The 11,513-nt window shown below is 45.7% G+C and overlaps 2 protein-coding genes across 2 annotated transcripts; both read right to left on the reverse strand.

Moving 5' to 3' along the window:
- Nucleotides 1-848: 848 nt before the first annotated feature.
- LOC139288233 (GTP-binding protein REM 2-like) lies at nt 849-5,173 on the reverse strand. The gene is made up of 5 exons (XM_070909502.1): nt 5,120-5,173; nt 3,985-4,294; nt 3,775-3,848; nt 2,092-2,269; nt 849-1,141 (listed from the first exon to the last, which is right to left on the reverse strand). Exons 1-5 carry the CDS (start codon nt 5,171-5,173, stop codon nt 849-851), a joined length of 909 nt encoding a protein of 302 aa, XP_070765603.1.
- Nucleotides 5,174-7,958: 2,785 nt separating this feature from the next.
- On the reverse strand, nt 7,959-11,016 carry nrl (neural retina leucine zipper). The gene is made up of 4 exons (XM_070908872.1): nt 10,396-11,016; nt 9,986-10,273; nt 8,617-8,832; nt 7,959-8,120 (listed from the first exon to the last, which is right to left on the reverse strand). Exons 1-4 carry the CDS (start codon nt 11,014-11,016, stop codon nt 7,959-7,961), a joined length of 1,287 nt encoding a protein of 428 aa, XP_070764973.1.
- Nucleotides 11,017-11,513: the final 497 nt, after the last annotated feature.

Here is an 11,513-nt window from a genome sequence, read left to right on the forward strand (position 1 = left end):
AATTTCAGGTTTAAAAATACAATTTGCTGCATGGGAATCAGCCCTCTCATCTCTAAATCTGTATGCAGCATAAAGAGTAGAGGTATAGCCACAGAGCTGAAATGGACATAATGTGTATGTCTCAGTGATTCCAGGTCTCCTTGACAACCGTAACATGGCAACAATCTCTCTATATACAATAATCTGGCTTTCCTTCTCTGCTCCTTCTCTTATTGCCATGCTGAGCTCTGTAAGTCCAGTTTTTTATCGCCTTAATTCCCTTCCATCCTCGCTGGCATTTCACTATTTTACTGCTTACCGTCCCCATGGATACCACAAAGGCTGAGAGTAAATGAGCACAACATGAATCATCAGCAAAGTCTAACCCACTAATGAGTTCTGAATGTGTGTGGTCATGACTTTATCCTGGTCTTGAACTATTGTCAAAAGTGATTACTACGTTTCTCTTCATTGAAATCGGCAGAATGTGACAACTTGTTTAATAACAACATGCGGTGACTTTTTCAAGACTCAAAAAAAGCAATTTATTTAGCTCAAAGCTATGAGGGTGGCAGTTATGTATTACTACTATAGTATATTTACATGTGTTCTACAACAGTATTTTATCTTCTCTTTGCTGTTTGGTCCTGTGTACAAAATCTCTATGTCATCCTATGGATAAACATCACTAACATTGTTGTCATTCTCCCTGTTGACGATCACTCATTGTCCTGCCATCACTCTGGCACCTTCACACCTCCTCTGTTACTTTGCTGTATCACTCCCTCTTCCTTTCTCTGTTGGTATACTACATCACTTCCAGCTACTTCTGTTAACAATCTACACATCAAACTCCCTGCGGCGCCTGATCACAGCGCCCCCAGGTCGTGGCACGAGCGGGACTTCTGCCTCAGGAACTTGCCCACCTCTCGCTCTCGCGGGTACCGGGGCACCAGGCTGGACAGGAAACGTTTGGCGCGGGAGGTGATGCTCTCGCGTTGGCCTCCGCCGCTCATGTCCTCCACGCTGGTACCTGGGGGCCAGGGGGACTGGCCCCTGGCTAGCCGCACCACGCACTCTAGGAGCTCCGGGGTGCGGTGGTCCAGAGAGGCAGAGATCTCCAGATAGAGACAGTTGAAGAGGGCGGCGCTGGACATGGCCTCTGAGGGAAGAGAGGGACAAGAGGGGACAAGATGAATAAAGGCAGCTGTCACGGCTTTAAAGTTCATATTTAGGGTGACAGTGACGAGTGTTAACTGCAGCAATGTTGGACTTTCATTGCTAGCAGTCCCTAATGCATATTAGAGATGATGCTACATCAGTTTTATCTACACAAACTGCGGATATTTCACCTTAGTTTCCAGATCCACAAATCAAAAGTGAATTGACCTAAGATGCATATTGTGTTTTCAGTTATCTCAACACCGCAATCTTTGGTTTCCATCTGCCATTAGCGATGCACATAACAGAACTTTAGCTTAGTGACTGAATGTTTCTTGCAGAGATTAACTGCACTCCGCTGAAGTTTTTATGTACACATGCTTGTACCTTTGACTTTTTATCAAAGAACCATGGGAACTCCTCCCACTTAGCAACTCTATAAAGAACAACTGTGGATGTTTTTTCCAAACTTTAACTTTGATTGTTGCTTATTTAGTCATGAATATTTAATTTTGTAGAGAAATACTTAAGGTTTGAAACCAAGTTTTCAGGGGCTTTAAGTTGGGAGGTACACCACATGCTGGCTGTATTTTGTATATAGCTGCACTAAAAATGCGGACCTGCAGTGCACTCGCAGTGAATGCTCTCCTGCTTTTACTGTAATTGTGACTCCCTTCGCACTCCCACATGATGAAGCTGAGACACTGACATTTAAATTTTCACATATTTCACCCTACGTTAGTGTTTACTGACAGAGATAAAGTCAGAGAAAATGTCAACACCAACCGTGAAGATAAAAGCCACAACGGAAGGAAACAATAAAACAGGTGAGGAAAAGGGCAATATCAGAATCAGAAATACTTTATTGATCCCCAGGGGGAAATTATAATTTTTTACAGTACTGTCACTAATCTTTAACATGGTAAAGATGAAAATGGAGTCTCGTCTTACCTTGAGAGGTGACCTCACGCGTGCGAACGAGGTCACTCTTATTACCGACGAGGATGATGGGAGTTTGGGGCTGAGTCTCCCTCAGGAGAAGTCGGAGTTGAGCGGTGCGGTGGAAACTACGCCTGTCAGTCACTGAAAACACCAGGACACACACCTCACACAGCAGAGCCGACAGGTCCTGAGGGACAGACAGAGGCAGACACACAGTATGTTACAATACTGTCGCTGCCATTTAAATATATACTAATACACTAATGACTAAAATTTAGTTAGCACATACTGAGACACATTGTAAAGCAGTCAAATGACACCAGGTGACACCATCATGACTCTTTGGACAGAGACATTTGACTTTCCATTGCTCTCACGAACATTGTTGTCAAAGCGTTATGTGCAGAATAACAGTGGAAGTGCTGCCTGGAGAAAGAGCAGACAATTGAGTGCTCTATCTAAAATCCCCTGTGGTTTAGTGAGAAATTACTACTGCAGATAGCACCTCACATTTTGCTGACACACACATACACTCATCCTCTCCAAGCAGGAGAGACACAAAAATCCCAAAGAATAAAATATTCCTGAGTGGAATCCTTTATACTGTAGAAAACTGACCTCATCCTGTCTTTAGTTGGAGCCGCCAAGGTCCATTGACTTTTCATTTAATTTTCATTAATTTCATTTAAAAGTCTTTTGCATGATAGAAATAGATGAACTATTACAATTATATAAGGGTTTCCCTTACAAGGCGACCATTACAGTGTCTCTCATAACATATGTAACTCATTATACAATGAGTAACACATACAAATTCCCACATCAAAAAAGACAGATTGCATTCAGTTTTTTTTTAACACGTCCACCTAAATCAAGAACATTTAAGCAGTCATTTGGCACATCTGCTCTGTGGGCAGCTCACACTCTCTCTCTCTCTCTCTCTCTCTCTCACTGTCTCTCTCACATCCATACACTCTCTGAACTGCACTCGAGGGAAAAGAGGAAAAAGTGTGCAAAACAACCTGATAATGAGCTTTCCTCAGTCAGCCAGATGCAGATGCAGCAGATTTATTGTCCTCTTTTTGCCACAGCAGTTCTCTGAGCTTGGCATCAATTTTTTGTTATAGCGCTGTCAAGTACAATAAACAATGCAATGTGTTGCAGATCTACAATGTGAACACATCTAAATTATGCTACACACGCAGGAAGCATCTGCTTATGTGTTGTAGTCCCTTTCATTTAGGTGTTTTAGCTCTTTCATTTAACAATATATTTTCCCTTTAATTTCTTATGCTACGTGCTAGTTGTCCTAGCAATCTGTCCAAGGTGTACCCCACCTTCTGCCCCGTGCATGCTGGGATATGCTCAAGTTCCAATTTATGTATGAATGGATGGATTTATAGATGCTGTAGGTTTTTCTCTGCCAGAAATCCAGGTATTATTTTCCCAGCTTATCTCCAGATAAAGCTCATTATTACCATGTGTAGCACACAAAGGAAGAGTAAATTAAGAATCCAAACTGAAAAGGATTCGGCAGCCCTCAGGCCCTCTGACAGGAGCAGATGTATATACCACAGTGAAATGCCAAAAAGCAGCTGAGCACACTGTATACAGCTGCAGAGAGGGCTCACTGGCCTAATGAGGGAGCAAGGGGCAGGGAGTCTGGGAACGGGGAAGTGTTGTTTGGCTCACCTGTCTCCAGTTGTCATAGATAATGATGGTGCTCTCCTCGTCATCCACGGTGACTGTGCGCACATAACCCTCCCCTAGGGACAGGGAGAGCAGCAGTTAGGTCTCAGATGGGAGATGGGTGCTGTGATTTATTTACCTGCTGCTCACTGTGAAAGCAACTGCAACGCAATATACTGCCACATTAGTCGTGTCAAACACGAAGCTTTGTACCTTCAGAATCCACAGACGCAGTCCTGTCCATGTCCCCAGCGAGGGCCATGGCCAGAGAAGACTTCCCCACGCCGTTCTGGCCGAGCAGGGCGATTCTCAAAGGCCCATCGGGTCTGCCCTCCACAGCCACAGTCAGAGTGTCATCCAAGGCTGGGCTGAAGCTGATTGGTGAAGCAGAAGGTCCAGCTGCACCTGACGTCCAATCGCAGTCATCATGGACAGCTTCTTCTCGTCTCAGCTGGTGCTTAATTGGCAGAGGAGTGCTTCCTCTGCGCACAGTCGGGGTGCTGGACAGTGTCATACTGTCACACTGGAGGAGAGAGGAATAGGGAGGGACACTCTCTCCATTTCCTAACACTTAAAGCTCATTTGGATTCAGATATGGTGTTTCCCCAAAGCCCGGTTTGCATGATGGTGTGATACTCCAGCTATTTAGTATTGCTATTGCACCTCCACAAAGTCAGGCAGGGGAATTGCAAGAGACTGAATGGCCAAAATATGTGCCGCAGAGGCCGAGATACTCTGCCTTTATGAGTCAAGCTTCACAAACACTGGATTCTACAATTCCCATAGTACAACTCACTAGAGTCTTTTATTAGACTTTCCCTGCCTCTTAAATGCCTCCATCTTTCAAACGTCACGCCCACAGTTTAGGCTATAACACAGGCTTTCTGTCAAATATTTGAAGTCTCAAGCCCGATTCAAAATGACTCTTAACAACATCATCATCAGGGTTTGTGAACAAACAGTCGGTTATTTACACAGATGAAGAGCAACATTGTTATTCATTTGAAGTCGTGTTTGAGTCCACCTGATGAACGTAAGGCCAATTTTCACTTTTGATACAGTGTTATTGTAAAAATACTGAATAAAGCTGCTTTAATGACGCTCAAGGAGCAAAAATAATTCCCCAAGTAGCCAAAAGTTGGTTTTAGTGATTACAATGAGAAAGTGACTGGAATGCAGGACACCACCTACCTAAAACACACACACACACACACACACACACACACACTGGCAGCTCAATAAACCCCTCCAGAATATCAGACACCACCACTTTGCCCCTCACCTGATTGGCTAATTAAATACTGAGCTGTTTGTCCCGAGCTCGCGCAGCACCGTGCGTGCATCCTACCTTGGTCGCTTTCTCCTCGTTGTTGAGCCTGTCTTCGGGCACATCTGTCGGCATCTGCAAACTGAAATCAAGCGACCGGGAATGAGGACTCCAAAAGACACAAGAAACCCCCTCCTCCTCCTCACCCCACTCACTTTATGAGCCCCAGCAGCACTGTATGATCTCTCACCTGTCACGCGGCTCTCGGCAACTATAAAGTAAGCACGGTCTCTCTCTCTTTCTCTCTTCCTTCCCTGCCTCACGCGCTCTCTCTCTCTCTCTCTCTCTCTCTCTCTCTCTCGTATGTCTCTCTCTATCTCTCTCTACTATCACTCCGTCTCCTCAGGTTAGGGCCCAGGTCCAGTTCTGCAGTCAGCACCGTCATTCATCACCGCTCTCCAAACCGAGTATGACTCACTGAGAGGAGAGACTGAAACCAGCTACACCCAGAGGGCTCACGCGCTCCAAGTGTTTGCTGCAGGTGCACGCAGCTCAATAATAAGTAGAGTGGAGCGGTGATGCAGGCAGGAAGCAGTGCTGTGGAAAGATAGATGCTCAGTGTCACGAAGCTCTCATTGACCCCTGGAAGATGGATGCGATATGGAAAGTGGCCGCTAGGGGGCCGCATAACACAAGTCTTCTCCTCACTAATTGGCTTTGTTTGTGTGAGTGTGTACGTGTGTGTCCTCGGGGGATATATGTTTAAAATGTGTTATTTGGGTATTCCTTTGACAGAAAGGGCCATGACTCCCTGCCTACCAAGTCTCCCAGTCTGTCTGTCTCCTCTTGTCCCTTGTGTCCTGCTGAAGACACACATGACCTTCTCAGCGACTGGCTCATTTCCGTTTTATGAAATCAAGTCATTATTAGTCCCTGATCCAAGGAGTGTATTTGGACATGTTTTCTGTCAAAATGTGAGTGTGGCCATGAGCGGTGGTGCGTCCCTCCCACACAAAGCCACAATAGACTCCGGCAGTGAGCAGCCAGGGCGCTATTATAGCCCTAATCCTGCTCCTATTATACAGGCCAGAGAGAGAGCGAGAGACACAGAGAGGGAGGTAGAGCTGAAGATGAGGTCATCCCAAACAGTGCACACCCAGGGTCACTGCCTCACTATAGAGGGACAGAGATAAAGAGAGGGATGGAGCAGGGCATGGGGGCTGCAGGGCGAGCTGTAGAGAAAAAAGGCCTGCGGAAGACTGAAAGTGGGAGATGCCCAGATAGGTGAATGGAAGAGAGGTGCACAAAAACACACCACAGCGTGACAGGGATGGTAAAGTACTTTGTTTATTTCATATGCATATGAAACCACACTACAACAGGAGCAGGAAACCATGATAATGGCCATCATTTTTGTAATAATGTTAAGTCTAATCACAATTGGATAAAATAATAAACTGTAGGAAAGTAAAAATACACGCTAATGGAATAAAACCAGTAAAGTAAAATAATTGGAATCAGTACATAAATAAACAATAAATACTGAATAAATAAGTGAATAAATAAAAGAACAATTTATGTAACCTACACCCAAACAAAATAAATAGCTCTAATGCATGAACCCTGGCAATGATTTCATGGGACAGTTAAGAAGGTGTCTCCACAAAGAGATTTTTTGCATTTCTTTTTTTTTTTATCCCTGCACCGTTAATTTTCTGTTGCATCCGTAGCCCACAGTACCCGAGCCCACAGTGACCAGCTCTGTGGTGTCGCATGTTGCGTAAGTTTGGTGATAGTCCCTGTTACAGAGGTGTTTAATTTGCCCAAAAATAGCTTCTCTCGTCTGGAGAACTGGACACAGCCACACAAATCATGCCACACTCTTTTTCGCCTTGCTGCTATGGGTTTCTTTCTCTCTTTTGCCGTGCACGGTCACTTTAGTCAAGCACACCACCGGCTCCACTTCCTCGCATGTAAAAACCCATCTTTGAGAGCAAGCAGCAAGTCTTTTCTGTCGCTGTTAATGGCCATAAGTCGCCATTTCCGACTTGCAAAAAGGTAGATTTCTTTGCAAAAACACAAGAGCAATATCCCCACTATTCATTTAGCACAATCACTGGAAGATTCCCATGAAAAGGTATCCTTGTACATTCTTTAATCTATGATTATTCATCTTACAAAGAATAACAAGTCTTGGTGAGCTTAAACACTTTGGTAGGCAACTGTGAAATATTAGCTGGCAAATACAACTGCATGCCGTGGATACTTTATCCAAGCCCAGACCACTCCACATCCAGCACCACTGCACTACTCAGACCTCTGCAGCTTTAGCAGCTTATTATAAAAAAAACACACAACTACAGTTTGAGCCTCAACCACTCATTTGGTGAGTACATTGCAGCTATATAATATTGCATAGATAAATATGGTCAGCGGTGTCAGGGACTATTGATACGTTTTAATGCGAGATAAAGCTTTTTTTCGTTCCACTTTCATAGTCTTGTTTGTCCACTGTTGCACCGATATCACAAGCGAAAGAGCTCTCAGCGAGTTTGTGTGCAACCATCATTCACAGTGAAGTAAAACTTGAGTCCGTGAAGCCGCCTAGAGCTGAGTCTAACCCTATGAATTAACAGTCAATTCCCCTTTAATCATTCAAGGGTGGATTTCACAGTTGTATAGCCCCAAAACTGCCTGCCAATGTCTCTCTTTCACTTTCTCTCTCACACACAAACACACACACATGCACACACACACACACACACATGCACACACACACACACACACACACATACACATCCTTGTTTTCTTCCCCAAGTCTGATTACTCATCATTGATTGCGCCATGTTGGCTGGTCTTGTTACTCATTCCTCTGTGTTTTGTGTTTTTCTTTTCTTCTTCCTCTCCCTGTGGGTTAAACTCAGAGGAAGTAGTCAGGGGGTGGGGAAGGTGGGTTGCTGGTGCGGGTCGGTGGGGCGTCGCCGCCGATGCCGTGGTTCGTGCTGAGGAGCTTCTCGTAGCGAGCCTTGTAGGCGTCTCTCTCCCTCAGCACTCGAGTCAGCTCACACTGTAGCTGTTCCAACTGAGGAAGGGCAAAAAAAAAAAAAAGAAGAGATTAACATTTCTTTGTGCTTTGCTGAGCCTCAGTGCAAATATGTCCACTTATCATTCATGCCATATACTGTCAGGAAGTTTAAGGAATTTAGGACTGTCAGAGTGTCACACACTGGATGTTTCTGCTGTCCTCACCTCCTTTAAAATTAAATTAGATTTAGGATTAAGTTTGGGGTCAGATAAGGCTTGGATGAGCATACACTGAGAGAGGAAACCTCAAGCTTGTCAGTGAGAGTGTGTGTGTTTCTGACTTAGGCTACCTTCAGGGACACATCGTGGACTAAAAACCAAACGGGGATGGCTTGTCCAACTGGGGACAAAAGCCGTGTCCCCAATTGGGAAACGGCTGATTTTTGGGTCAGTGGTTAACATTAGGGTTAGGCAAGTAGTGGTTAGGGTTAAGTCTCCAGGAAATGAATGACCTCATTGAACGTGTGTGTGTGTGTGTGTGTGTGTGTGTGTACCTGTTGTGTGAGCACATGTTTCTCTGACTCCAGAGCGTGGCGGTGTTGTAGGCGCTTGTAGCGGCAGGACTGGGCATAGCCGCGGTTCTTTAGCGTGCGGCGCTTCTGCTTCAAGCGCACCACCTCATCCTTGCTCACGCCACGCAGGTGTCGGTTCAGCTCCCGCACCGACAGGCTCACCAGCTGCTCATCAGAGAAGCGCTCGTTCGCCCCACACTGCCGAACAGATGGAGGAAGCACACAGGGAGAATATGCTCAATGTTAATTGGCAACGAGACACATGCTTGAGAAATGATCTGAGAAGTGTGTACATTTAGATGAGTGTGAAGCGGATTTATCCAAGATTCAGACTTAAATATATAACTGCGATGTGACTGGTGGACATGTGATGCCTGTGTGTGTGTGTGTGTGTCTGTCAGGGGGCACATTTCAACACCACATGTCCATAATCTGTCATGTAATCTGACTAAGTGTGGGTGACAGTTATCAGGATTACGCACAGCAATAATAGCAGATATTATCATAAGCTCGCACTGTGCTCCATATAGAGATCCGGCCAGACATCTTGATCGACCAGAACCCAGATTACAAGGTTTGTTTACCAATTAAAATCACATTCAGAAAGTAGCATTCAAGCCTGGGTTTGATTAAGTGATTTCACCTCCAAGCACATTCGGTCATTTAAAGTGTTTCTTCATTTAAACTTTTTAGGTAATTATCCATTTAATTGGTTTAGAACTGAAAGAAAGATTAAGAACTGGCTTGTGTAAATGTTAAAAGCTCGTTATAAAATGAAATTGAAATACAGATTTTTTAAAAATCTTTTTAACTGTAACAACTCCTCCTGTGGGCAACCTATAATTGGATGCAGGTGTATGAACAGATAATGAATGACAATATAGTAAAACACAGTTGTAATAATATAAAATATGTCTTCATACGAGACGTTACTATTGCTGACAAATACTGTACATTAAGACTTTAAACAACATTATAGTGTTTTATAAACCATGTATTAAATGTTTATATAGGGCTTATAAATGCTAAGTGGGTGTTCTTTGCGCCCTCCAAGACAGATTTAGCTTCACTTATTGTTGCCATGTAGAGAGCGATCCTTACAGTGATACTTCAGATAGACGCCGACATTAATAACCATGTTCTAATGTCCTAATCCTAATCCTTCACTGCACGATCCCTCTCTCCTTCCGCTCAGCCCTCTAATGCGACCAGTGTCACTGTTCTCTCACATCAAGTCTTTCACCTCCAGGAAAAATTCTCCTATTGTTTTATTGATGAACTCTTCCACTTCCAGCGTCATCATCAACCTATTTCACCCAATCTGAATCTCGAGTGACGCCCCTGTGTGTACCTGATTCATTTGTGGGTGGTGATGATGGTGATGGTTGCCATGCATGGGGTGGTGCGGGTGGTGCTGATGATGGTGATGCTGGTGGTGATGAAGGCGGCCCTGGGGGCTGAGGGGTTGCGGGTAGGGAGCCGAGGCGGGGGCGGCGTTGGGTAGCGAGGGAGGGGCCGATGAGAGGAAGACGAGCGGGCGATGGCACATGTCTGTCCCTTTGGCGCAAGAGATGTCACCGCCGCTGTCGCTGCTGGAGTCTCCCAGGTTGCTGCTCGAACTCTGAGAAAGACCTGGAAACTGTGGAGAGGAACGGATACGGAGGGTGATGAAGAGGCAGGAGAGGGGAGAAGATAAAAGTCAAACCTTTCATGAATACATTCTGTGTAAGAGAGAAGAATCATAAATCACAGATGTGTTACCTGTGAGCTGACAGCTGCAGCAGCTGAGTTCAGTAAAGCCTCCACAGCATCCTCACAACCCAGAAAGCCGTTAACCGGCCCCCTCTCTCTGTCCCCTCGCTCTGGCACTCCTCCCAAGGCCCCCAGCAAAGTGGCGGGGCCCGTCACCTCGCCTCCGAACTGTTGCTGCAGCGCTGCCAGCCAGATCAGGTCCTCTAGCGAGGCCGGGGTGGGACCCTGAGGCCCGCCGTGGGCCGGGCTGCCTTCCACGTTCCCCTGAGAGCCGGAGCTGATGCCGGAGGAGGTGAAGCTGTTGGAGATGGAGAGGGGGAAGGAGATGGAGGAGGATGACGAAGAGAGGGAGGAGGATCCTGAAGGTGGCGGGTGGGCGTCGCTGAGCGTCGGCGAGGGTGGCAGCGAGTTGTAAGGGCTGGAGCTCAAACTGGAGTCCTGCGGAGGATGGCTGGTGTACGGGGAGCTGGAGGGGTCGTGGGGGAGGCCAGATTTGGGATATGAACACGGAGGAGGGAGAGGAGGAGTGTCAGGTTTCACCTCGAACTTGAGGAGGTCAAAGTCGTTTAGGTACTCCATGGCCAGAGGGCTGGGGGGGAGAGAGGGCATGGGGAGGGAAGGAGAGGACATGGTGCTGCTGCTGCTGCTGCTGCTGCTGCTGCTGGGAGCTTCAACAGGATTTTTCCGTGTGTCAGGATTGTTGGAAAGTCCACTCCTCTGCCTCAGTGCAGCTCATAGACAGCTGCAGTAGTGATCTCAGGAAGTAGACTGGTTGGCGAGTTTCCTCCGTGAGAAACTGTACGTCCCCGTGTCCTTGTCTCTGTTTCTCTTGTCCTGAAGGATAGATGGGGTGGAAAGAGAGGGTTTGGGATACAGGGACCAGAGAAAGGAGTGGTGTTACAAGTTTTTCAGGTATAAATGTATCTAAATGTATTCATGAAGTGTTTTCTGGTACCATTTTCTAATTAGGAGACCCTTTTTAAATGGTATACAAGCTGTAATCAATGGCTTTATTAATAGTTTTGCTTCATCGAAGTCGGACTCTTGATGGACAGTTAAAATACATGATTAAAATTGATGTAGGAGAACCAGAGATATCGTCTTTTTTGATTCCACCCATTCTTCTT

This window comes from Enoplosus armatus, chromosome 7 (assembly GCF_043641665.1).
Source record: "Enoplosus armatus isolate fEnoArm2 chromosome 7, fEnoArm2.hap1, whole genome shotgun sequence".
Taxonomy (NCBI): Eukaryota; Metazoa; Chordata; class Actinopteri; order Centrarchiformes; family Enoplosidae; genus Enoplosus; species Enoplosus armatus.

Coding starts and splice junctions, on each gene's coding strand:
- LOC139288233 (XM_070909502.1), bottom strand. CDS start 5,173: ATGCCGACAGATGTGCCCGAAGACAGGCTCAACAACGAGGAGAAAGCG. Junction 4,295..5,119: donor ACGAGGAGAAAGCGACCAAG/GTAGGATGCACG, acceptor TCTCTCCTCCAG/TGTGACAGTATGACACTGTC. Junction 1,142..2,091: donor GCGTGAGGTCACCTCTCAAG/GTAAGACGAGAC, acceptor CTCTTCCCTCAG/AGGCCATGTCCAGCGCCGCC.
- nrl (XM_070908872.1), bottom strand. CDS start 11,016: ATGTCCTCTCCTTCCCTCCCCATGCCCTCTCTCCCCCCCAGCCCTCTG. Junction 10,274..10,395: donor CTGCAGCTGTCAGCTCACAG/GTAACACATCTG, acceptor TCCTCTCCACAG/TTTCCAGGTCTTTCTCAGAG. Junction 8,833..9,985: donor ACCACCCACAAATGAATCAG/GTACACACAGGG, acceptor TCTGTTCGGCAG/TGTGGGGCGAACGAGCGCTT.